The sequence below is a fragment of the Uloborus diversus genome, chromosome 8, assembly GCF_026930045.1.
Source record: "Uloborus diversus isolate 005 chromosome 8, Udiv.v.3.1, whole genome shotgun sequence".
Classification (NCBI taxonomy): Eukaryota; Metazoa; Arthropoda; class Arachnida; order Araneae; family Uloboridae; genus Uloborus; species Uloborus diversus.
Window position 1 is genome coordinate 49,196,147 of NC_072738.1, and position 26,866 is coordinate 49,223,012.

At 36.4% G+C, this 26,866-nt stretch overlaps 1 protein-coding gene across 1 annotated transcript in view; it reads left to right on the forward strand.

Annotated features, from left to right (window-relative positions):
* LOC129228352 (glycoprotein 3-alpha-L-fucosyltransferase A-like) overlaps positions 1-26,866 on the forward strand; it is a 70,163-nt gene that overhangs the window by 38,648 nt on the left and 4,649 nt on the right. The window contains exon 4 of the mRNA XM_054863031.1: positions 741-1,165. Within this exon, the coding sequence (XP_054719006.1) occupies positions 741-1,165 (425 nt within the window). The remainder of the gene's footprint in view (positions 1-740; positions 1,166-26,866) is intronic.

The following is a 26,866-nucleotide window of genomic DNA, read 5'->3' on the forward strand; positions in this document are numbered from 1 at the left end:
AAGAATAGCCATAAACGTGCCAGTCGTCAAAGTTCGCGCTTTTCCGTGCAAGGATTAAACAAAACAAAACTAGCTGCACTGAAAGGACATTGGCTGGAAGAAGTCACGTGTACCTCCTGGCCGACCAAACTAGACCAAACTAATCGAAAAAATCGGCGCCTCTTCGAGAGACAGCTGCGAGCTGTTCAGAATTCAACGTTGCGAGATTTTTTCGACAACATCGATCACGTGACGGGAAATCTCGAAGTTGAAACGTAAGTAGTTTGGAATGACCACCCAGGGATTGCTTGAATCATGAACCTTTAGGGTTACAGCCGATTGTGGTACGGATGCTTCTGTAAATTTGAATTGTTAAACGATTTTATACAAAACAAGCTCTGTGCATGCCCGTTGAAGGTAAAGTTTAATTACGAAGAGATAGCGGGGGAACTGGAAGCGAAAACGGACCGCTTCATTTTATAAACGGTAGAATCAGCGAGAACGCACAAGTCTGGCGTTCTCAATAATCCTACGTATTGCAAAATGAAGTGGTTCATTTCCGCCTCTAATTCGCACGCCATCGCTCCTTAGTGAAGTTTTAGCAGGTGGCACACTGTTTTACAGCGTTTTTTTCCCCCTTCATTCTTCCGGTTGCCAACGTCCCTTAAGAAACACAGCTTCAATATAATTCCAAAACAGTTCCTTAATCGTTTTGTATGAATTCCTTGCCAAATTTTTAATTAATGCCATTTTATTTACAGATATGGTTATTGTTCCTGTTAGAATGTCCCCTGCACACACAATCCTTCGCAGACATAGGTGGCCTTTTCAACTGGACGGCTTCCTATCGTCATGATTCAGACATCGTCGCTCCTTACGAAAAGTTCGTTCCATTCCCTGGGCACAAGAAAGGCGAGTTGAGAAGAAATTATGCTGCTGGAAAAACGAAGAAAGTCGCTTGGTTTGTTTCAAACTGCGCGGCGAGAAACAAACGACTACAGTATGCTCGTCAGCTGGCTCAACATATCCAAGTAGATATGTTCGGGAAGTGTAGTAAGCAGCGATGTCCGAAAATGAACAATTTCTGCTTCCAGATGTTGAATAGAGAATATAAATTTTATCTGGCATTTGAAAACTCAAACTGCAAGGATTATATTACAGAGAAGTTCTTTATTAATGGCTTGGGGTAAGACATGTTTAAGTATATTCTCATTGTTTAAAATGTTAAAATTGCAATGTTACGTCAAAAAAGTTTCGTTGCCAACAAGAATTATATTACATAGAATTTCTTTATTAATGGTTTGGGCTAAGACATATTTAAGTATATTCTCATTGTTTAAAATGTTAAAGTTGCAATGTTACCTCAAAAAGGTTTCGTTGCCAATAAGAATTATATTACAGAGAAGTTCTTCATTAATGGCTTGGGGTATGACATGTTTAAGTATACTGCCGTGTGCAGGTAAACGGCAGTAACTGCAGTTTTTTCGATTTTCATTTTTTTGCATTTTTGAAATCTTTATTACTATAGTTTTATGGTACAAACATTTTTATTTGGCTGCCGCAGAAAAAAAAGCATTTTTTTAATCAGTTTTAATTAGCAGTAACTGCTTTTTTAACAATATTTTGCGAGAAGTCGGCAGTATGTACTTACTGCTCTTTACCTGTCCCCGGAAGAACGAAAACTTTCTCCCGTGGTCTGGTAAACGGCAGTAACTGCTTTTGCCGCTACATTTTGCAGGTAATTGGCAGAATGCACTTACTGCTCTTTACCTGCACACGGAAGAACGGAAACTTTCTCCAGTGAGCAGGCAAATGGCAGTAAGTGCAAATTTTTTGATTTTCATGAAATTTTTTTGCCCATGATCGTTCCTCCGTGGGAGGGTAAATGGCAGTAACTGCAATTTTTTCCTTTTTTTTTCTCGGAATTTTTCAAATTTATGTTTCTTCAGTTTTATGGTGCAAACATGTTTATTTGGTTAGCGCTAAATAAAAGCATTTTTTTTTATCAGTGGTGATTAGCAGTAACTGATATTATCGCTACATTATGCAGGTAATCAGCAGTATGTACTTACTGCTCTATACCTGCCCTTAAATATTGTCCGGAGAATGGAACATACGTAAATGAATCGCCGCCAAAACTTGAACCAAGATGCATAAACGGTTTTCGCGATTTCTTTTTAACCCAACTAAGCGCAAGCAGTAACGCCCCGATGGGAGGTCATTGTGTGACCTCTCAAAAATTTCCTTTATTTGGCAAATTTAGAGAAAATATTGCATTTTTTAAAATGATTCCTAGTCGCTTCTCATTAGATGTAGGTATGCGTGCGAGGTCATATTTTATCTTTCGCCAAAATTTGGGAATCACCAGCTCTCGTCCTTGACCGAAAGAGATACTTAAAAGGGGGAGATACTTGGGAAAAATAATCATACCTTATTTCAAATAAAGTCGAAGAAAACGTTTTGTAATTCCACAGCCCTAAAACATTTAAAAAAAAAATCTTTGATTCTTCATATCCGTGTTCTAAACACAATAAAACAAAATTATTTTTTGCTAATGTACAGTTATAAAAGATAACATACGAGCAAACACAAGTAATGCTTGGCAGACGATAAATAAACGTGTAGCAACAGAACGATTCTGTTCCATTTGTTTTGTTCTGTCGCAGACGATATTTTTCACAATTTTTTATATATACTAAGCTGCTGCACTTTTAGTAGTTCGATGAGAGCCATTGTTAACACGCGAAGCATTTCTTTCGCCTAAATTTTCATGGATATTTATTACTTTACTGCAAAGTGCGGAACATTAAGTGATTTGACGTAGTTTTAAAAATGCCTAAAGAATCTTCCAGTTGCCAAGTGACAACGCAGAAACATTAAAGAGCTTTCGACAATGCCGTTTAAGCAATCAAAACATGTGCCTTGTCGACTATTCGTTGTCAGTATTTGAATTTTGATTAAATGTATTTGATTTTCACGATGAACATGTTGTGGCTTCCTCCAACAACAACAAATTGACTCATCAACATGATTACAGATGACTTCCGTGGTTTCCCTGCAGGACAATCTCAGTGGAAACTGAAATCCATGTCAAGACCGTACATAGAGGAACATCGTCAAAGTTGAGTTTCGCAGAGGTTCCCGGAATCTTTTTTACAAAGTGGATCATGAAGATAATCAGTTCAACCAATTTGATTTCCTAAAAAATAATTTTCATCTGAAGACTTCTATGTCTGCACTCCCCCCCCCCTTCTTTCGCGATTTTGAGGAATTCCAATTAAGAAGAAACATGACAGAGGATTTAGTAGATGCGCAAAAAAAAAAAAAAAAAGAAAAGAAAAAAGAAAGAAAGAAAATCTAGAAAATGTTTTTTTCTATTCGGTGTTTAAAAAGGTAAAACACAAAAATGAGTTCGTTGTAGCAAGGACTGTTTAAATCAGCAAGTATATCTGGTAACTGAGGAGGTACGTAAATGTATTTTGGATTAAACTTATATCAAGTGGATGTAGGTCGATACCCTATTTAAATTATGTCCTTTTTAATAATAAATTTATAACCAACATATGTATATATGTATATAAATATACGTGTATATTTATTAATTTATTTTTATATTGGCATAAAATTATTTGTGTAAAAAAATGAATTTTGATTTTATTTTTAAATTACATTTCATTTATTTATATTAAATTTATGTCAAGTGTATACACGGTATTTATTTATTTTTTAAAATAAAATATATTATTCACATTGCAATAAATATACTTCGTAATGACATATCTACTCCGTATTATGTTGAATTTGTATATATTGGTCACTCTATAGTACATTGTGCAGTTACTGTTGAATACCAGTAAAAGTGCCTGAAAATTACTACTGCGAAGAGCAGGTAAACGGCAGTATCTGCTTTAATAAAAATTTTGATTGCAAAATCAAAATGAAACAGACTGCCCAAAAAATACTTCGATATAAACATATAGAATAGCCTAAAATCAAATTTCAATATTTTATTGATGTTTGTGGGAAATCAAAAACGCGTTTCTTCAAATATCTCAAAAACTCATTTTTGTAGATACTGCCGTTTACCTGCAAACGAAAATTATATTACATTGAATTTCTTTATTAATGGTTTGGGCTAAGACATATTTAAGTATATTCTCATTGTTTAAAATGTTAAAGTTGCAATGTTACCTCAAAAAGGTTTCGTTGCCAATAAGAATTATATTACAGAGAAGTTCTTTATTAATGACTTGGGGTATGACATATTTAAGGATTTTCTCATTGATTAATATGTTAAACTATTACCTTGAAAAGGTTTCGTTTGACAATAAGAATTAGCAGGTGAAGGATGGATATGGAAAGTTACAACTTTCCATATTATACCATGACTGTGATCTACGAATGTTTCACTGCCATCTAGTAGAGCAGGGCAGCAATAGAAGAGAAAAAAATCAACGCCCCAAACCCCTTGTTTTTAACACCAATTTGCCAATCCTAATACAGTAGTTTACACACAAGTAAAGACTTGTGACGAAAAAAAAAAATGTACGTGAAAGGTAAATATGTATTGCGGGAAAAGTGTTTTATTATTTTATTTTCTCTAAATATAATCTTTCTATATGTTAAAAAATGAAAAGAAGTGAAAAGTACCAACATATTCCCCTATATAAATTAACATACTGTAGTTGTCAGTATGAACATTCTTTTGAATTTTTGAGGTGTACCCCTTTTGTCGCCGGTGAGCGGGATGTTGTCTTAAAAAGCCTGTCAATGGCGCTAGTTAAGATATAAAGTAATTTAAATTTCTGGGTCGCCTCTTAAATAAAACAGAAATGTGTTTTTCAATATAAAACTTGTATTTTGTACATTATTAATTTTTTTTATTTTCAAAGAAAAAAATGACTTTTGAAAACCCATAAACACGTACTTGTAATAATTAAAGGTACTATTTTCTTTCTATCAGATTTATTTCCCATTTGACTACCAGTTAAACTTATGTTCAATAAATTATATATCAATGTAAAATCTCTTTTCTTCGAAGATTAGTTAGCAATAAATGTAGATCATGTAAGGCTCTCCTGAAAGAGGGGTGTCCAAAACTTTATTTCAACTATTCTGCTCGCTGTGCCTTACCCGGAATAGCTCACATCACCGAAGCACATCCACCTTCAAAATAGTCATCTTGAGTGACTATTTAATTCTGCCAATGTTCGTATAACTTTTGGAAGCACCCGCGGAAGCCATTTTTCACAACCTCCTGTAAGGCCTCTTGTGATACAGCTTTAACTTCATCTGATGAAAGAAAGCGACGTCCTTGCAAACGTTTTTTTAACTGTTGAGAATAGGTAAAAGTCACACGGGGCTAAGTCCGATGAAACATGACGATATTTGTTTGACATATCGAAGTAATTGACCAATCGGAGCGTGCATCCTCAACATAGAAGCCGCTTTCTTCACCATGAAGTTAAAGCTCCATCGCAAGAAGCCTTACAGGAGGTTGCGAAAAACGGCTCACAGGATTGCTTCCAAAAGTTATACGAGCGTTGGCAGAAGTACATAGTCGCTCAAGGTGACTATTTTGAAGGTGGATGAGCTCGGTGATTAGAACTATTCAGCGCAAGGTTTTGTACAGGTACAGCTTGTCCCCGAACTTTTGGATCGTATTACGCATATTATTTCCCAAACGTGATTTTTTTTGAGAACGCAAAAACTCTGATATTTCATCAAACTTCACAAATACACTGTAAAAAAATTTCGAAACGTTGCTGAGTATTTCTGTGTAACGTTCCGGGATTTCAGGAGTTTTTTTCTACTCCTGGAAAAATCAGGTATCATTGTAAAAGTTTTCTGAATTGCTACAAGTCGCACGCATTCAGACTTCTCACTGCTGTAAAAAATATTTTTAGCTCCCAGTTTAAAGATTAATTAAACGTATTTATAAAGCTTACATTCGACGAGCACGACCCGGTTGGTTAATCACGTGACAACAATGACGTCAGTGGTTACTAACCGGTTACATTGGGGGCAGGATTCTAAACCGCAATTGTGTTGTTGCATTAAAATCACTAAGAAACACTTTCTTTTAATATTGTAAATCGCAGTATCATAAATATTATTTCTCAAAGGTGCTTTTTGTGCGGCGCCATAACTTAAGGAAGGCATCATTTTAAAGATTTGATCACTGCTATCCGCGAAAAATAAGCAAGCTAGTAATATTTGCTATCATTTAAAAAATTACTTTAAAACTGGGTTTTTGAATTCTTTCTTCCGAGCGCGAATGTTTCCTACGGGTCAGCTAATAGCAGTCAACTCCTGATAACTCGAAGTCCCGAGAGACCGGCTAAAACGTTCGAGTTATTGGTAGTTCGAGCTATGGGAAGTTTCCACAACAGTCTCAAGAGTTTGAGACCCGATGAAAACTTTGAGATAGAGGAATATTCGAGTTATAAACTTCGAGTAAAAAGAGATTCGACTATATTATTTCTCAAAGGTGTTTTCTGTGAGAACACCATACCTTTCTAAAATCTTCATCAAACTTCATAAGTTAGCCATTATTTTAAAGATTTTTTTACCCATTTCGGCAAAAATTGAAGTGTCATGTCACATTTTGGTTGTTTTGTCGAAAAAGCCGATTGTTTTAGTGTTTTATTAATGCATTGCTTCAATCCATATCATTCTCAAATGGAGATCCACTGGCTCAGTTAGCAAGAGCGTTGTAATAATAATGCGAAGGTCGTGAGTTAGCATCCCTACGAACCAAAAAATACAGTTTATTTTCAGCAGCAGAATCATGATCCTAGTTTCCATGAATAAACGATAAAAACGGATTGCAGGGTTTTGAAAAACCGTTTTGTTGTTGTTAGAATCAGAAGACATAACATTAATTTTAGCATGGTAAATCGCTAACTATTGAAAAATATTGTAAAAAAATAGAAGCTTTGATTTCAATTTATTTTTTGCTTTATTACGCCTTGCGTTAGTGCATAGCATTCAGAGATGGAAGCTCAGTAGGTCAGTTAGTAAAATAATAACCGCTAATAACGCAAAGGTCCTGGGATCAATCCTCCCATGGGAGAGGATATGTTGTATTTGAACGACTAATTTCCCTCTACTGATTTCTGAAACAAATTTCCATGAATATATTATTTTAACTCATTGGGGGAAGGAAAATAAACCACAGTTGCATTGTTGCATTGAAATCAGAACAAAAATTCTTGACTTTAACATGGTAAATCGTAGTATAGTGCATAATATTTCTCAAAGCTGTTTTTTGTGGATACACCATTTGTTCTTCAAAACTTCACCAAACTTCAAGAGTAAGATATCATTTAAAAGATTTTTTTTACTGCTGTTAACAAAAATTCAACGAAAAAGCCGCGTTTTTGCTATCATCCAAAAAGTTACTTACAAAAACTGGTATTCGATTTCCTTCCGTAAAGCGCGATTGCTTCGCTCAGTTCAGCTGGTGTTACTATAATGGGGTAGTTTCCAAAATTTTAAAAGTATTTTTTTTCTGAAAGAGCATGTAAAATAAAAGTTTTTCCTTGCTCCATGATATTCTTTTTGCTTATTCCACGAACTTCAGAGGCTAAAAGTAGTACTTTTTACTGAAGGAAACATTCCCATTATCAGCAATAGTTTTTTTTAAAAGAAGTATCACAGAAGTCGGAAATTGCAATGCAAATTGAACAACACAAAGAACAGTGAACATAAATCTCTACACTGCAAAAACAATTCAGAAACGTTTCTAAAAAATAATAGGCAGCTGATATGCCCAATATCTGCCAGTAACATATCTTGCAAAAACCAGGAACGTTTTCCGCTAAAAGTCAGTAACCTTCCCGGAATTAACTTTGAATCTTTCTGATGAATTTGGCAATCTCACCGGTTAGAGTCAGTCTGGAACCAGCCAGTAAGGAAATTAGTTAGGTTTGTTGTAATCAAATAAAAACTTCCTAATTTACTCAGAAGCAGAACTGCAAGTAAAATTCAGGAATCTCAGCTGCCCGCAACTTTCGCCTTGCACAGCAGCATTTATCCAGAGACATACTCGCGCCAGTTGGAAGCTTAGTCAACCTGGATGAGCCGCAGTCGGTCTAAAGACGAAACACTTAACAAATACACTCAGTTAGTCATTAAATTGGTAGCTAAAAATGTTTTTTACACCAGTGAGGAGTCTGCATTTCTGCAACTTAAAACAATTCAGGAAACTTTTTTGCACAGATATTTGACTTTACGGGGAAAAAGGTGAAAACCTGGGAAATCCCGCAACGTTCCACGGAAATATTCAGTAACGTTCCGGAATTTTTTCACAGTGCAATATCATGAAACAAGACATTAATTTTAACATCGTATATAATTTCTGTTGAAATATTTTAACAAAATATAAGCATCTATTTCAATACATTTTTTGCTTTATTACGCATCGTTTTAGTGCATAACATACCGAGATAGTATCTCATTTGGTCAAATAATAACTGCTAATAACGTAAAGGTCCTTGGAACCGGGAAATGTACTATCTGAAGGACTAATTTTTCTCAACTGAATTCTGAATCAAATTGCCATGAACATCTTATCTTAACTCATTGGAGAAAGGATTATAAAACACAGTTGTGTTGTTGAATTAAAATCAGATTTTTTTTTTTTTTTGATTTTAACATGGTAAATCTTAGTATCATGCATATTTTTATCTCAAAAGTGTTTTTATGGGTACGCCCATAGCTTCGACAATACTTTATCGAAATTCAAAACTAAGATATCATTATAAATATTTTTTTCACTGCTGTTAGCGAAAAGCAAGTAAACAAGCCACGCTTTTGCTGTTCAATTTTTTTTTAACGAAAACAGGTTTTTATAAGTTTTTTCAAAATAATTTTCTCAAATTAATTTTTAATAGCGTGAATGTTTCGCACGGTCAACTAGTATTACTAGAACTACAAATAAATCATTTGTATAAAAAGTGTCACAGAAGTCGGAAACTGCAATGAAAAATTTAAAAACACATTATATTGAATTTAAATTTTCACATTGTTATGAACAATACAGTTAATTTTATTTGTCCATTCTTTAATTTTAAGCAGAATTACCTAATTAAAAATAATTATTTGATAAAACATTTCCTTACTCACGAATCCGACTGCCCTAGTATCGGTCAAAATAACAACTAAAAACTATAATTACATGTTGTTCGAGGAATTTGCTGGTTGATTTGAAAACACCAAGTCCGAAATTTTTCATTATTTTGGTTTTAAGTCATTTGAATTTGATCAATTCGCAATCCAGTAACTCAGTACTGATCCAATTGCGATTTCAGACTTACAAGATGGTCAAAACTTCTTACACATCCGTAATTCCGTATCCTACAGGAAAAAGTCAGAAAACATTTATTTTTAACTCCAATGACTTGTATAGTGGAAATGGAAGGATCGAGTTAAAAATGGTTTTTAACGATTTATATTAAGTTTTTGCGGTTTAAAAAGTATGTCCATAGGGAACAAAAGTTTTCTTCTGTGACCAAATTTTATTTTTCCCTTGAGTCAAATTCATATGAGCTATAAAATAATTTGAAAAAAAAAAAAAAATCACACTGCTACATGTGGGAAAAACTTATGCTGTCATTTTTCTCTTACTTTTTAACTATCATTGTACAATATTTAGGAAAAATTGGAAAAAAAAGAAAAAAAAAAACCTACTTTTAAATTAAAATTTTGACGACATGGCTCTACTGATTTTATTGATTATCCGCCTTCACGCATCCGACATGAAAAGTGGCTTTGTTTCTTTTTTCTAGCAGGAAAAAGCATTAGATTCAAATTTTAAATCAATTATTATGGTACAGTCATAGAAAAAAAAAACGAAACACTTTTAATTATTCGGCCATTATACATGATAGAAAGGAAAGAAAGGTTTCATCCGACTTGGTTTAAAGTCTTCTTTAAAACTACGTAGGTAAAATTTTGATAAGGGACCATATACAAAGCAAAATGAGTACCAACTCTTGATTTTCAAATGGGAACCCCTAATTTTTGTTGTATAATTATGTTTAGACCGCAGAATACAGCCAGGATACGAAATTTCACTGTATTCCGTGTAGTAGAACAGGAGTTATTAACAAAAAACGCTTTAGGGACCGTCTCCACATTGAAAACGCTTCTTTCAAGGTCACGGCTTAAATGGAATGTAAACAAAGAAAAAAATCGAGATTATCCAGCTCAATTCATGATTTTTTGAAGTTCTCTTCGATACTTTTTAGCCGATTATGTTGCGGCAAGAAGCGATTTAAGGTCTTTTTTTTTTTGAAAAAAAAAAAGTTAAAATATTTACTAATTTTTGTTTATCTGGATTAACCCAAGAAAGATGTATGGGGTTTGGCTCGTCCATCGTATAGATCGTTGTTTAGTAAATCGAATAATGAAAAATTAAAAGTAATGGAATTTTTTGCCTTTTTTAATATGAACCTATTGGATTGCTTATATTAACATTCAGCAAATTAGCCTCATAGAAATGTAAATATCCAACCTTATACCTAGAAAGATGATGTGAATATGTTTGATAAATGTATTGCGTCTATGTTGCAGGTTTATTTTGGAATGAATAGAAAGTCTTTTGATGTAAAATGGAATTGCGCGTTTCTAATTTCGCAGAACATCGGCAGAAGTTAGGGTCATCGCACACAAAAATATAAAAAATATACCGCACTACGTGGGAAGACGCAGCATTAAATAGATTGGAGACTCGAGCGAAGCAAGGTCAATTTATTCCGTGAAAATTTGCTCTAAATACATAAAATGAAAGAAGTATCAATCTAAAAAACAAAACAGAAACAGAAGAATATAAATACCCGTTAATGAGCAAACCGTTCATACTCGAACTTTATTTGGGAAAAATTTGGTTATTTGAATTAACACAGTGGACAAACACAGTAATTGTTCTAATGGCTTTTTTGTAATCAAAAAAAGAGAATTTGTTTTAAATCCAAATTTGATGCGAAAGATCATTATGCGTGGTATTATTTAAAAAGCATAACACAATCGGCGGTTTTAGTTAAACATGTAATGGCTCATAAAAGCAATTTAGGAAAGTATTTTTCCCAATGCTGTTTCTAGCAACGAGATTCGAGATGGTTCAACCCGTAATAAAAAAAAAGACAAAAGTAATTTTAGCGCAAACCAAGGTGAACCGAAATCTGACTTCTTGTCATTTCTCCGATTTTGTAAGATTGCTAACAAAACCTCGCATTATTTGATTTTATTTCGCGATCTATATAGCTGCAAACTAATATTTTCTCTGGTATCAGGCTGGCGCACCTACAGCAATACTATACGCGGCATGCCCGACAGCCGGGTTGATTTATCCGGAAGCTACAATTTCGTCCTCCTGATAGATATCTCAGACTGGAATCGGAACTAATCGTGAGGGATGCAGAAGTCGTCTTATTGAAGCTGAGATTTTGAATAAACTGGTAGGTAAAGTAAATTTATCTGCTGTATGTTTACGGCATCTCACTGGTCAGATAAATTTTCTTCATAAACCAGTTTTTAGGCACTATTCGCTTCAATGACATGACACCTGCTTTATTGTTCGGTTAAACCTAGTTCAGGGCTGTTGGGCTCATTATTAGGACCCACAGCAACCACTGAATGGGATTACCAAACCGTAATTGCATCGCAGTTAAGTCACGGGACGCATTCAGTCCGCGAAGTCGGTCCGTGGGGCCCCTTGTTTGCTTAGAGTAAGATCAAAAAGTAAAAATAGTTCCAGTGGCATAACGTTGGAGCCGAATATTCAGATATTGGATACTGAAAAACATGCATGTAATAAGATAGGCATCTATAATTTATAACAATAATTTATTATAACATTCTTTCTTTGTCGATATTTTTCCACGTTATTCAAAAAAGAAGAAAATTATTTGAAATTTTATCTTTGTCTTGCGGGAATGATTTTAATGTGAAATGCACCGACAATGACTGAGAAAGTAAATAGAAAAATAGTATTTAAATTATAATTAAGAATAGACAAAAACTCAACTTAATCTAACACCCAAATTAATGTTTTGTTAAATCTTTGACGAAGTCAAAAAAAAAAGTTCATAATTAGCCACAACAATTACTTTGCGTGCAGAATTCGGGCTCAAAACATGCGGCCCACTACTGCGACCGACATTTCCTTTCCTACATCTTAACACATTGAAAATTATTCAAACACTATACAAAATAATAATAATAATAATAATAATTCCTGAAAACCAGTAAACTTATTTAAGAGCAAATATTACTTTTTGACCCATCTGGATACTGTTAAAGGCGAAACTTCACACTCTCGGCTATTTTTCGAGTACTTTTTCCCGATTTAGGCAAGGCAATAATTTTTCCTTTTAGTAATTTATCACCGGAAAGAGCAATTAATTCTACACTGTCCATTGCAACATGACTAGCAAGACAATGAGGTTTAGTTGTATGTTTCTGTGAAAAAGTTGTGCATGTTTATTTATTTATTTTTTGAGTTATTGCTTTACAAAAAGCAATGGCTAAACGCAAAAAAAAAAAAAAAAAAAAAAAAACAGAAGTATTTTAAGTGCAGCTTTTAATTTAAAAAGTTCTATAAAATATTCTTTTATTAGACAATGAAGTAGTGTTTCGCATTATTTACACATTGACGTCTGAACGATATCCACAAAAAACTGACGGTTGCAATATTGTGTTGTTCTTCTGCAGAGACAGCGAATAAATTTATGCATTTAAAAATTCATAGACGAACTCTAATGTAGAAAATCCACGTTATAATTGGTTTTCTTATTTTGTTGAACAATTTTTTTCTTTTTTTACGAAGAAACCAACTTTCATAATTTCTGTTTTAAAAAAGGATACGGTCCCCTAAAGCAGGAAAAAATGAATTTTTTTGCATAGCGCAAAAACTACTGAATATTTGGAGCTCAAATTTTGGATTCCCACATAAAAGCTTTTCCAGATTGTTTTTCTGTTAAAATTTAATATGGTTTCAGATCATATTTTTTTCAAAAAATATTAAAATAATTCATAAAAAAACTAAAATTTCATTTTAGGTGTTGTAAATTATGTTTTTATTATTGGGTCGGTTCATATTTTGATATAAAAAAACAATCTTTGCCGTGCCTAATATAGTTTTTGTGGTATTAGTAAAAATATCAAAATACGTTTTAACATTACGAGAGGAATTTTTCAAAACATGATTCTGAAGTAACGGCTGGATCGAATTAAACAAAACTTTGTATACAAAGTTAAATAAGAATGCTGATCACAAATATGTGATAAAAAAAGGGGGTTCTCATTGAAAAATTTGAAGTTGATGCTCGTTTTAATATGAAGACGACCCCTTAACAACAATTTTTTACCATAATTCTGTAGAACTTTTTATTTCTGAAACAATGACACCTTACACGTCTCTCTAGTGTCAATAGTCTTTGAATACGATCGAGTGTTTTGTTTTTTTTTTTCTATGACTGTACCACTACTGTTGCCGGGGAGCGGAATGTTATTTCCAAAAGCCTTTCAATGGTGTTTTCTATTGAAGTAACTAATTTAAATTATTCGATCGTCTCATCAATAAAAGAACTAAAATGTGTTTTTAGACTAAAGCTTTTGCTTTGTATATCATTAAATTTTTTATCATAGAAAGAAAAAACAACCTTCGAAAAAAACACAAACACATATTTCTAATAATCAATAATACTGAATTTATTTTTTCTATCAGATTTAATTCCCAATTAGCTACCAGTTCAAGTTTTACTGAAAGTATATATAAATTTAACTTCTGATGTTCTTCGCGGTGCTGATTCCAACTTAGTAATTTGGTCGTGTAGTCCCTTCTAGATTATGAGGGCCCAGAATGTAATGTGTAGATTACGATTAAATATTATAACGGATTCGGTGCGACTTCCACTTTCTTGAAATGAAGACACAGTTCTTGATAAAAACACAGGAAATTTATTTACACTATGTACAGGAAAGATCTTCAACAACTGCTAAATTATTCATCAGCAATTATCACACAACACCGTAAACTCAACGGTTACACACGTATTTACTTCCAAATACGAAAACAACACAGCGAAATGCCTCGCTATAAACAGAGCAAAAATCTTCTCAGTTCGAAATCTGAATCGAAACTAACTGTTTATCCATCGCTAACGGCTTAAATACACCGAAAAGAAATTTCTCAAATATTCCACACGCTTCTGTAAAGTAGTAGACCGTTATCAATGAAAAGAAAGAAAATAGGGGTCGTATATTTTAGCCGAATGAAAAAGGGGTTGTATATTCATTACGGGAAACTATTTACAGGTTACGTTCCTACAATAATTACTATTTACAGAATTTGTAACATTGCCCCCTTCCTAAGGACTGCACGTCCCGGGCAGTACAATCCCCAGAAAGGGTGCCAAACTTCTATCACAAGTTTACAAATATACACATTAATTAATAACTAACAGATACAGAAAACACAATAATAACAAGAAATATTACTAAACATTAAAAGCAAAAATTATCTACAACTTTTATGTTATCAACCATGGTTGTTTACGTAATGCTCATGAACTATGGCCATAGTATGGGGCTAACCGATCATAATGTACAACCCTAGGTTTTGCATTAGGTATTTTTGGATCCTCTCTACGACGTCATTTAGTCGGTTAACGACTTTGTAGGGTCCATCCCAATGCGACTGCAATTTGGGTGAAAGACCTTTCCGTCGGATGGGATTCCATAACCAAACCTTGTCGCCTTCGTTGAATTCATGTCCAGTAGACCTTGTGTCGTATCGGGTCTTCATCTTCTCCGCCGCGATGTTGATTCGCTCTCGTGCGAAGTTATGAACGTCTTCCAACCGGGCCTGGAGATCCTGGATGTACTCCTCAGGCGATGAAGGCGCATCCGGAGGACGACCGAAGACGAGATCACAAGGTAGCCGAAGCTCTCGTCCGAAGAGCATCTGAGATGGGGCATATCCGGTAGTCTCGTGGACAGCACTGCGGTAGGCCAGCAGGAACAAAGGCAGCTTCTTGTCCCAATCCTGTTGATTTCTGGAGACCATAAGTGAGAGATTATTTAGGATTGTGCGGTTAAATCTCTCCACCATGCCGTCCGATTGTGGGTGTAGTGGTGTTGTCCTAGTTTTCTCAATTCCGAAAATTTGACATAGGCCCTTAAACACAGCAGAGATGAAATTCCTCCCTTGATCGGAATGAATCTGCAAAGGTGTTCCGTATCTCGAGATCCAATGTTGGACTAGAGTCTCTGCTACGGTAGTAGCCTCTTGATCTGGAATGGGATATGCTTCCGGCCATTTGGTGAAGTAGTCGATGTAAACAAGAATGTATTTGTTCCCATCAGCAGTTCTTGGTAGAGGACCCAGGATGTCGATCCCAATTCGTTCGAATGGAGCTCCAACGTTGTACAGATGTAGCTTCCCTCTGCTTCTCTTCTTCGGTCCTTTACGAGCAGCACAGGCGTCACAAGAATGGCACCACTTCTCCACGTCATCCTTCGCCTTGCTCCAGAAGAAGCGCTCCCGAACTTTATTGAGGGTTTTCAAGACACCAAAATGTCCTCCAGTCGCACTACTATGTATTTCTTTCAGAACATCTGAAATCCTTGATCGAGGAAGTAGTAACTGCCACCTAGATGTTTTGCCGTCGTCAGATTCCCATTTCCGGTGTAGCACGCCGTTCCGTAAATGGAGTGAGTTCCATAAAGCCCAGTATCTTTTTGTTGCAGGACTGAAGATGGAAACGTCCTGCCAGCTAGGTCGCCGACTGTCACTTTCCATGAACTCCAAAATTGGTTTTATGTCGGGGTCTTCAAGTTGATCTTTTCGAACTTGGTCGTCACTCCATGGATCAGGTTCTGATGAGATTGGAGTCACTGTCACCTGATAGGCGGTAGGGCTAGTCGTTCCATACTGTTTCTCGATTCGGGAACAATAGTGGCAGTTCTCAGGACAGGGTCTCCTTGATAAAGCGTCAGCATTACCGTGAGATAACCCTTTTCGATGCTTGATCTCCATGTCATATTCCTGGAGCCGCTGTATCCACCTGGCTATCTGGCCTTCTGGATTCCTGAAGTTCAAAAGCCAAGTTAACGAGGCATGATCTGTTCGAAGCAGAAATTTTCGGCCGTAGAGGTAATGATGGAAGTGTTCTACAGCTTTTACTATGGCCAGTAACTCCTTTCTGGTGACGCAGTAATTTCGCTCCGACTTTGATAAGCATTTGCTCCAGTAAGCGATGACATGTTCATTTCCGTCAATTTCTTGGGATAAAACAGCTCCGATGCCCTTGTTGCTCGCATCAGTGTCCAGGATGAAGGGTTTTTCAGGCTGAGGATAGGCGAGGATAGGCGTTGATGTTAAAGCCTCCTTCAGTCGTAGAAATGCATCTTCGCATTCTTTGGACCATTCAAACTTTTGCTTGATCTCCGTCAGCTTATGCAAAGGTCGTGCAATGTTGGAAAAACCCTTCACAAACTTCCTATAGTACGTGCAGAGCCCCAGGAAACTTCGCAACTGATGGATGTTTTCGGGACGACTCCAACTCCTGACCGCAGATACCTTCTCTGGATCGGTTTGCACACCCTCAGAAGAGATGATGTGACCAAGGTAGTTCACTTCCCGGCGGAACAAATTACATTTGGACGGGCTTAACTTCAGATTGGCTTCCTTAAGCTTTTGCAGCACCTTCCTAAGATTTGCCAGATGTTCTTCGAAGCTGCGTCCCACGATGATGATATCGTCTAAGTAGACCAGACAGGATTCGTAAGAGAGTCCTCTTAACACTGTCTCCATAAGACGCTCGAACGTAGCTGGTGCATTGCAGAGGCCGAAGGGCATCACTTTGAACTGCCATAAGCCTTGTCCAGTTGTAAACGCTGTCTTCTCTCGGTCATCAGGGTGTATCTCAACCTGCCAGTAGCCGCTCTTCAAGTCCAGGGTCGAAAACCACTTGTGTCCGGAAAGAGTGTCCAAGGTGTCGTCTATCCGTGGAAGAGGGTAACTGTCTTTCTTGGTGATTTCATTCAGCCGTCGGTAATCGACACAAAATCTGGTGGAGCCATCTTTCTTTCGGACCAAGACGATGGGAGAGGCCCAAGGACTGGATGAAGGTTCGATTACATCATTCTCCTTCATCTCTTTCAGGAGGGTCTCGACCTCTTCCTTCTTGGCGAACGGTAGTCGTCTTGGATGCTGTTTAATAGGTGGGTGTTCTCCAGTGTAGATCCTATGCTGCGTTAAATTCGTACGGCCAACATCCTCCGATGTAGATGAAAACAGATGCTTAAAGTCATCCACCAATTGTTCCGCAGCAGTTCTTTGATCTTTCGATAAGGGTGCACTCCCAATTAACTTCGATGTCAAGGACTCAGAAGACACAGTCTCGGGGGAATTGATTCTTCTAATGATGCAGTTTACTGGAGTACAAGTTGCTAACACTTCACCTTTCCGAATATTCCTTGGCCTTTCACTCACGTTGGCGACTCTTACAGGAATTACATCCTTGGAAAGGTCCACAAGCGTAGATGCTACCAGCACTCCTTTTAGGTTATTGCTTAGGTTAGGGTATTCAATGAGTCCAAATCGAAAACTATTGCTTTCTTCAAGGGAGCCAGGTATTAATGATTCTGACCTTGAGGGAATCGATAAATCTGTTTGAGCTATTATTTGATGAGCGGATTTTATATCACTCTCTGCAGGGAAAACGGCTATGTCTTCTCTCATCGAGTGCAGCTCATTAGTCTTGAAGTCGAGAGTGAAGTCATATTTCTTCAAAAAGTCCAATCCGAGAATGAAGGGGTCCGTGCTATTAGCGACGAATGCCGTATGATGGTAGGTGGCATTCCCAAACACTATTTCCAAGTCCACTTTACCGTCAATCTCAATTTTGTCACCTGTCACAGTCTGGAGACTTACGCGTGGCGATATCCACAGCAGTTTCAATCCAAATTCACGAGCCACATCTGTCCTAACGATTGTCACATTGGCTCCAGTGTCGACAATCAGTTTGCAAGGATTCCCATTTACATGGGCGTAAATGAAAAGTCCATCACTGCCACTACTAGAAGAGGAAATCTGCAGAGCTCTGGTGGTGGTGATTTCCTTCCCTCGCGTAGCTTGGCGAGCCGGACAACTCCTTCGCAGGTGTCCTTCACTACCGCATTTCCAGCACTTCTGCTCTTGTTTCTTTTGGGCTGTTATGCTAATCAGATGTCTTGCCAAGTCACCGAGTTGTCTCTCGAGTTCAGCGAGGTGGGACGACCTGGAATCAGACTCATCAGCTTCCAGAGTTCGGATGGGATGGCGATCCACACGGGTTGCTTGCTGGGCGGCCTCCAACTTCATCGCATACACAACAGCAGAATTCAGGTCTTTGACATCCGCCATCCGTAGAGCTTTCTGGATTTCCGGATCTCGAACCCCGTCGACGTAGTAGTTGAGTGCCAGGTTGTCTCGAACATCCGCAGGACAGTCGCAAAAAGCAAGATGAGACAGTCTCTCGATGTCCGCCGCAAGCTCTTGCAGGGTTTCCCCGGTTTTCTGGAAACGGGACTTCAACTGGAGTCGGCTGAAATCTTTCTGGCACTTCTCACCGAAGCGAAGCTCCAACGCAGATGTGAGGGCGGCGAAATCCAGGCGCTGGCTGTCCCGAAGGGTCTGAAGAATGTCCGCTGCGTCACCTCTCAGGGATGCTGCAAGATGGCAGGCCTTGGTAGCAGAGTCCCATCCGTTCGCTTCCGCCACTATCATGAATTGGGTTTTGTACACCTGCCACGAACTTTTCCCATCAAATGTGGCCAGTTTAATGGACGGTCGAGCAACAGATGTGGGAGCGCAAAACTGTACATAGCTGCTTTCCGCGGTCGCCAATCTCCTTTCCATGTCTTTAATTTTCTCATCCACATGATTCTCAACTGTTGCGATACGGTTTTCTACTGTTTCAAATTTTTCATCAAAAGCATCAACTCGATGCTCTATCTCATTAAATTTATTTTCCATCACAGTCTTTACCGAAGTAAGGTCGTTTTTAATTTCCTCTTGGTTAGAAGCTAAATCCTTTTTCAGCACCATTAAATCACTTTTCCATTGTTCTTGATTAGCCGCCATATCATTTTTTAATTGTTCTTGATTAGCCGCCATATCATTTTTTAATTGTTCTTGATTAGCCGCCATATCACTCTTCACAGAGTTGATTGCATCAAGCAGTTGTTTTAATTGTTCATCCATTGCGCGAGTAATCACCATAAAATTAAAGTCCAAATTTAAAAAGTCTTTATGAAAAAATGTCCAAAGTCACACTTACTGCAAGAAAGTCCTGAAGTGGCCCCACGTTGGGCGCCAAATTGTAACGGATTCGGTGCGACTTTCACTTTCTTGAAATGAAGACACAGTTCTTGATAAAAACACAGGAAATTTATTTACACTATGTACAGGAAAGATCTTCAACAACTGCTAAATTATTCATCAGCAATTAAGCAATTATCACACAACACCGTAAACTCAACGGTTACACACGTATTTACTTCCAAATACGAAAACAACACAGCGAAATGCCTCGCTATAAACAGAGCAAAAATCTTCTCAGTTCGAAATCTGAATCGAAACTAACTGTTTATCCATCGCTAACGGCTTAAATACACCGAAAAGAAATTTCTCAAATATTCCACACCTTTCTGTAAAGTAGTAGACCGTTATCAATGAAAAGAAAGAAAATAGGGGTCGTATATTTTAGCCGAATGAAAAAGGGGTTGTATATTCATTACGGGAAACTATTTACAGGTTACGTTCCTACAATAATTACTATTTACAGAATTTGTAACAATATTTTATCATAGAAAAAAAAACCAACCTTCGAAAAAACACAAACCCGTGCTTCTTCTTCGCAACTCCAGAGCTCGAATACGCTAACTTGCGGTGATTAAGAATATTACAGAAAAAGGTAAAGCATTCCATTCCACGTGTTTTCTTTGGGGTAAATTATAGGCTACACAACACACAGTTTGTGATGAAATGTAATTTCAGAAGAATAGAAAAGAAAGCTTCCTACAAACACGATGAAAAATTACTGTCATTCACTAAGCGTCAAGGCAAGTTATAAGTTATGGCATTTGTTTGTTTTACCTTCCGCCATCAGACAGTGGCTGCAGTGCCCCCTATAGTTTATAGGAGTTGCGAATAATCAATGATACTGAATTTATATTTTCTGTCAGATTTAGTTCCCAGTTAGCTACCAGTTCTACTCTTACTGAAAGTATATATAAATTTAACTTCTGATATAGCTCGTTTTGTGATTTGGTCCAAGTGTAGTTTGCTTCATGCAAGGCCTAACTGAATTATAAGGGACCAAAATGTAATGTTTAGATCACGCTATATGTTGAGGGCGAAGCAATGTTAAGAGCTGTTTGGTTCTCTTCTTCGTAGTTGCTAATCCTAGAAGAGACTATCTTCATGAACCAAAGAGTCTAAAGGTAGCCTCGGAGCGGCTAAAGAATCTTGTAGAACATTGGTCTGAAGAGTAGAAAATTACAACATTTGCGAGTAGTGGAATTATGGTCTGGTGGATATGCTTTTTTGAAATGACTTCTGTGACTTCTTACACATTTGCAATATTTTGAAAAGAACTCTGTGATCAGATGATTTTCTAATACAGTAAAACCTCGATTAACCGGGGGGATCGGGACCGGAGCTGCTTCGGTAAATTGAAAATTACGGATAAAAAGGTCCCTTAGAAGTTTGCGTCGTGTGACCACAAAAACTTAAGTTATGAATTTAAACATGGACATAATCACAAAATGACTACTAAATGACGTTTCTATTTATCTTATAGTGGAAAGGTGGGCACATGCCAATGCCGGGCCTCGGTATATTTTACTTAGATAACTTCAAATAAGAAATTTTGAAAAACTCTAATGTAATGGCAGTACCAGTCCTATCTCATGACCAAATTTTTAATTAGACCACTCTTTTTTTAAATACACTTGCAAACTAACTACTAAATGACGTTTTTATTTATCACATATATTATCAGCGGTACCCGCATGGCTTTGCCCATGGTAGAAAATTAAGAAGTCATTTGGTTCGCTTGTATATTTACAAATAATGGTTGATGAATTTCTCGCCAATTTGCTGTGTTAATTTGCTCGCCCATGTAATGGTAATTTACTCGTCCACGTTATAGTAAGTTGCTCGCCCACGGTACGATAATTTGCTCGGTAAACTGTTTTTTTAAAATGGACTAGAAAAAGAACAAAATCGAATTTTCGAAAAATCGCTTCGAGGTGCTCACTCCTATGCTACAAACTAATTCTGCGCCGAATTTCATGAAAATCGGCCGAACTTTCTAGGCGTATGAGTGTAACAGACTTACAAAGATCCAAATATCCAGACATACAGACTTTCAGCTTTATTATTAGTAAAGAAGGTATGTGTTATTTCTCACAGGTGACTTTTGTGTGATTGCAATTACTTCCTCATTACTTTATCAAACTTCACCAGTAAGGCATCATTTCAAAGCTTCTTTTCACCTTTTTCAACGAAGCGTAAAGAGATAATTCTCATTTTGGTTGTTTTGTCGAAAAAACCGGTTTATTCTGTTTTTCATTAAGCATTGCTTCAATGGATGGCATCCCAAAAACGAGCCGAATCAGCTCATCTGTTTGAGCTTTATGCTAATTATGGAAATCGTGAGTTTGAATCCCCATTGGCCGAAAAATATCGTTTTAATGACTTGAGCATACACAATGAGAAATGCACGTAGTAATAAATAATGCATGCAATAATTACAGCAGGATGATGCTGTCAGGTTAGGTTTGCCCCAACAATAGTAATAATATTTTAGAATCAACAATGCGTCGCAGTAAAAGGGGGGGGGGGAATAGGGCCATTTTGGACAACGTTGATATTAAATTCTCACACGAAAGAAAGTTACTTTTATTTAAATGCTCAAAACTTTCACATACTTCATGCAAATTACCAGACAGCCCAGTTATCCCATCCAGAGACTGCAGTTTCGTTCTTATTAGAACTCTTCAGTCAGGAATAGTGAATAACATGAGCTTAGAGCTACATACTTCTTTGTAGCTTATTCGTATGCACTTCGATGACATGCGTCAACCCAAAAGAAGTATACTTTCATCAACAAACGCGCTGACTTCCGGTACAAAGAGCAACGCTATCTGGTGGCAATCCGGCAAAAGACGTTGTGATCCAAACAAATCAAATCAGATTGTTAATTGGTTAATTTCAAACAGCGTGAAATCCAAATGTGGAAACTAACCAATTGTGTTCTTCGCAATTTCCAATACCTTCGATAGGTAGCAGTAGTCTCTGTACCAATTTATTTATTCTCGTTCCCTCTATTTGTGTTCACTTTTGCTCTATGTTAAAAGCGAGAAAGTGACAGGCGTTTAGTATTAAGGCGGCGATGGTCAACCTTAACATGTTACTGTAGTTGGGCAAAAGTCTTTTAGCATCTGCTTTCTGTTTTGTGGTACTTCTTATAATTTTCTCATTTGCAAAAAAGTTGTATAATGCGTAATAAAAAAGCGCCTCTTACTATCGGGCAACTTTTTAAAAACATTCCTAAGTATTTGACCGGTAGATTTAACCCCTAAAAATACAGTGCAGTTCTTCAGTTGCAGGAATCTTTGATTTTTTTCCTTGGATTTCTTAATTTCTTCTTTCTTTTCCTCACTCTTTCTCTCCCAGTTAAGAAATAGTCTGGGCGCACTCTCATGAATTTGCAACGCTTGTTGTAGCGTAACGCTGTTTCTGCTACTGAAACGTACCTAATAAATAGATCCTGGGTTGCATTCTTGAAAAGTATTTAATGTAGATGCAAATAAGTACTGAAAAAGCCTAAAGTGTGTACTATAACTTTAAAGATATGCACTAATAATTTTTTTACCTAGATAGAGCGAACTTGTTATAATGTCAAGTAAAAATCGATGGCCTTTTTATTTATATTTTTTTAATAAGGCAAAAACTTCATATTAAATTATACAAAGTATACATACAGAAAATGTCTTACACATTTATTGATTTTAGCAAAAATGAATTAGAAATTTTCCAAGATATTCTCCGTAAGCATTGCCTTTTGTCATTTAATGTCATTTCTAATTTTTTTTGCTCATTAGCTATTAGACGAGGCAGTATTTATTTCCACGAAATGGTTTTTCATTGGTGATTCAAATTTTCCTTCTTTGTGAGGAAAAATAATTGCCAATTTTAATTTTCTGAAAGGTAAAAAAACTAAAGTCAGGTGAAAAACGCAATATTATCTCTTTCTCTTTATAGTAAATAAAAGTAAGGTTTCAAAGAAATTTTGGAAGGAAGTGTGTGGCGGACGTGCGTCCAAGAGACCTCATAGCACCTACAGTCTTGAAATTTTGTACAAAATTACTTCGAGCCCCGGGGGTATACACCTGAAGTTTTATTTTTTTAAAATTCGAATTAGTTTTTTTTTGTTATTAATTTTTTAAGCTCAAATTTCGCGTAAATTGCCTATTATTACCTATTAAAGGGGTGAAAAATTACTTGCATATATTAATATTATATATCGTTGGAAAGAGTAGAATTTTCCGCGTTCTGTGCAATTTGTTTCAATGCTCTAACTTAAACACTGCGGGAGTTATTCGTTTTTAGTTCGAAGTTTTTTAGGCTTAGCTAATATTTAGGCACTATGTTCTTCATCAAATCTATCAGTAAGAAACGAAGGAAGTAGCCTATAGTTTTCTTTTTGACACCACTGAAAAGAGCGGCTTTTTTTACCCCAGATCTAACTCGACCTATGGTCGAAAACTGAGCTTCTATCTCCAAACTAAAAGAAGTTATAAGCCGTTAAAAATCGAAGTTCGAATAATCCTCATCTCCATTAAAATTATTGATGCTTTATTTGGCGTTGCCATAGTTACGCCTTTTCGATTCGCATGTTTCATCTTTCCTTAATTCCCAAACTTTAAGGGTTTCGATTTTAACGGAAAACCTTAGGCTCAAGTAATTCAAGCCCCGAGCTAAAGAGCATAATATATTAATGAGGTCATGAATATACAAAACTGCAGTTTTGCAATGCTCAGAAGTCCCTTATAGTCCTTACGGCTCTGCAAGTTGGTACAAGTTATTTTGAAACCCGGGGAAATGGTGCTTTTTGATCCAAAAGGGAGCTCATAATGCGTTTTTAATCTGTTTCTTTCTAACTGGCGATTTAAATCTTTTCGAATCAAATAAGATTGCGAAGCAATCTTCGGGGGTTGGCGAGCAGGGGGGCAGAGCTCCCTAGTACTTAAAAAAAATAATCGTTTTAAACGCAGCACTAAAGTATAGTGCCTAGAAAGAGTAGTGTGCCGACCGGCGCTTTTTTCCCTGCGATTCTTGAAGACGAATTGTATGAAAACCGCTAGATGGCAGTGCAGTCGAGGTGCACGTTTAATTTCGCGGTGTTTACATTAGTAGACGCGGGATTTTGTTACAATTTAGTTCCGCGTTTCTCTTTTTTACCTTTATTTCGTGAATATTTCATGAAACAGCGTTTAAGGCTTTTAATGGAGGCATCAAAGTTGAACATTGGAAGAAATAAAGCTTCATCTTGTTTCGTACCAAGATGCAAAAGTGGGTACAAAACATTCAAGTTACGCTTTTTAAAGCTCCATCATATGAAGAAAAACTTAAGTGGAACTCCTTAATTCCCAGGTTAGATAAAGTTTTTTGTATAAATATTGCTCAATTTGTGCTCTGCATTTCGAAAAACATTTTGTTGAAACGCATTTTAAGCATATTATAAATGGTGAGGAAGTTTTGATTCCTCGGGGAAAAACTTTTTCTAAAGATGAGGCAATTCCGACAATTTTCCCAAATCTGCCAACATACTTTACTAAAAAATAACCAAAGAGAAGGTCCATCAGGAATTATGCAGTTAAGAAAAATGTTCCCTGTTTGAAAAAAATAAAACTTGATCTTTCCGCAGGTGAAACTGAAATAACCACTTATAAATCTATTATAAATGAAATTGTTCATATTAATTTGCCTAACGAATATTGGGTTTGTATGAAATTTAAAAAATCTCCAAATATTGCAGTTTTTGTATATAATGAAAATTATGTGGAAAATAATATTGACGATAAAAAGATCATTATTGAAGTAGACACAAAGACAAGGATGTTTTCAAAACAAAATTTTACACAATTGACTGAAAATTTGATACTTATATTTTAAGGCAAATGTATTATCAGCCGAGATGGCTAAGGGCGTAGTTTGTTGTTGTTTTTAATGCCACTTGGGAGACTCAAGCCCTATTCATGTAGCCAGCATGAGTTTAAAGCAGAAAGGAGCGACTCCTGAGTCAATGAGGCCCCTAAATGAGAAAGAGCCCGACTTGGGCAAGGTAGATGATAGTACCACCTCTAGTTTATAGATCTGGAGAATAGGTTGGAAATCTCCAGCAACGCTACGCCTGGTAACTGTTAGCGACCGACCATAAGCCTTTCGGACAAACGGAATCAACAAGCACGTAAGTTATATAAAAAAAAATTTTTTTTTTTGCATTTCATTCTTTTAAAATCCTGTACGAAATTAATAATTATTATTGTTATCGTCCCTCGTTATCGAGATAAAAGGTATTTAAGTCTCCCGAAATTTTAAGAAAAGTGGCAAATTTAAACACTTGGCGAGGGATTGAAGGTACCAATTTCTCACAGACGATTTCCTCGTCTGCATGTGGCAGGACATCCATATCTACAGAGCGTGAAAGATGTCTGTCCCCATCGAAACTCGCTAAATTTGGAACAACGAGACTCGCTTTTCTTAAAATTCCCATAGGCTTTAAAATCTCATACATAGACAAAGGGGAAAATATTTTTTGCATCCAAAAACATGTATCACAATGTTCTTTTGATCGCTACTTATTTAGATTTTTTAATTGTAACACTTTCATGTTGTTTCCTGATTAAGGGTATGGAGATTCAGAAGCTGCGCTTCCTTTTAAAAGAACATTTTAAAGCTATCATAAGCAATGTTAGACAAAGGAGAGGGACGAGGAGGTTCCCCATTTGTTTTTAGTTTTTAAGGATACATTTCTTTCGCTATTTTACATATGAGATAAAAGATAAAAATACATAAATACTTTTTTGACAATGATAACGTCAGATTCAAAAACACTTCTATTTCGATAATTATCGACAACAAAACCGTTTGCTGACAGGTTCTAAAGAACGTTATAAAAATAAGCAAACTAGCAGTTTGACGTTGATAAGTATTACCGAAAATTCAACAAATAATCAAGCCAGCTGTTTGCCAATTGCAGTTATTTGCAAATTAGTATGTAGTTATATATGTGATCGGAGCAAGTGGCCCTATTTTTTTTTAATGTAAGGAAAGTCCTTGAAAATTAAAAAAAAAAAAAAAAAAAGGTCAGAGTCGGTAGGTTTTTCAAGCGACTCCGACTCTTCGACTCAGACTGAGAAGCCCTGATAATTTTAATTAGCTTAAGAATTTAAAAGCAGTTTTATTTTGAAACTAGCGGTACCCGCAGGACTTTGCCCGGAGGAGAAAATTAAAAGGTCATTTGATTAGCTTGTATATTTACAAATAATGGATGATGAATTTCTCGGCAATTGGCTATGTTCATTCGCTCTTCCCATGTTACAGTTCCACGTCATGATAATTTCGTAATTAACTCGTCCAACTTATGATAATTTTGCTCCGGAAACTGTTCTTAAAATTGAAATAAAAAAAAAAACAAAATCAAATTTTCGAAAAATCGCTTCGAGGTGCACACCCCCGTGCTACAAACTAACTTTATCAAATTTTATGAAAATCGGCCGAACGGTCTAGGTGCTGTCCGCGTCACAGAGATCCAGACAGAAA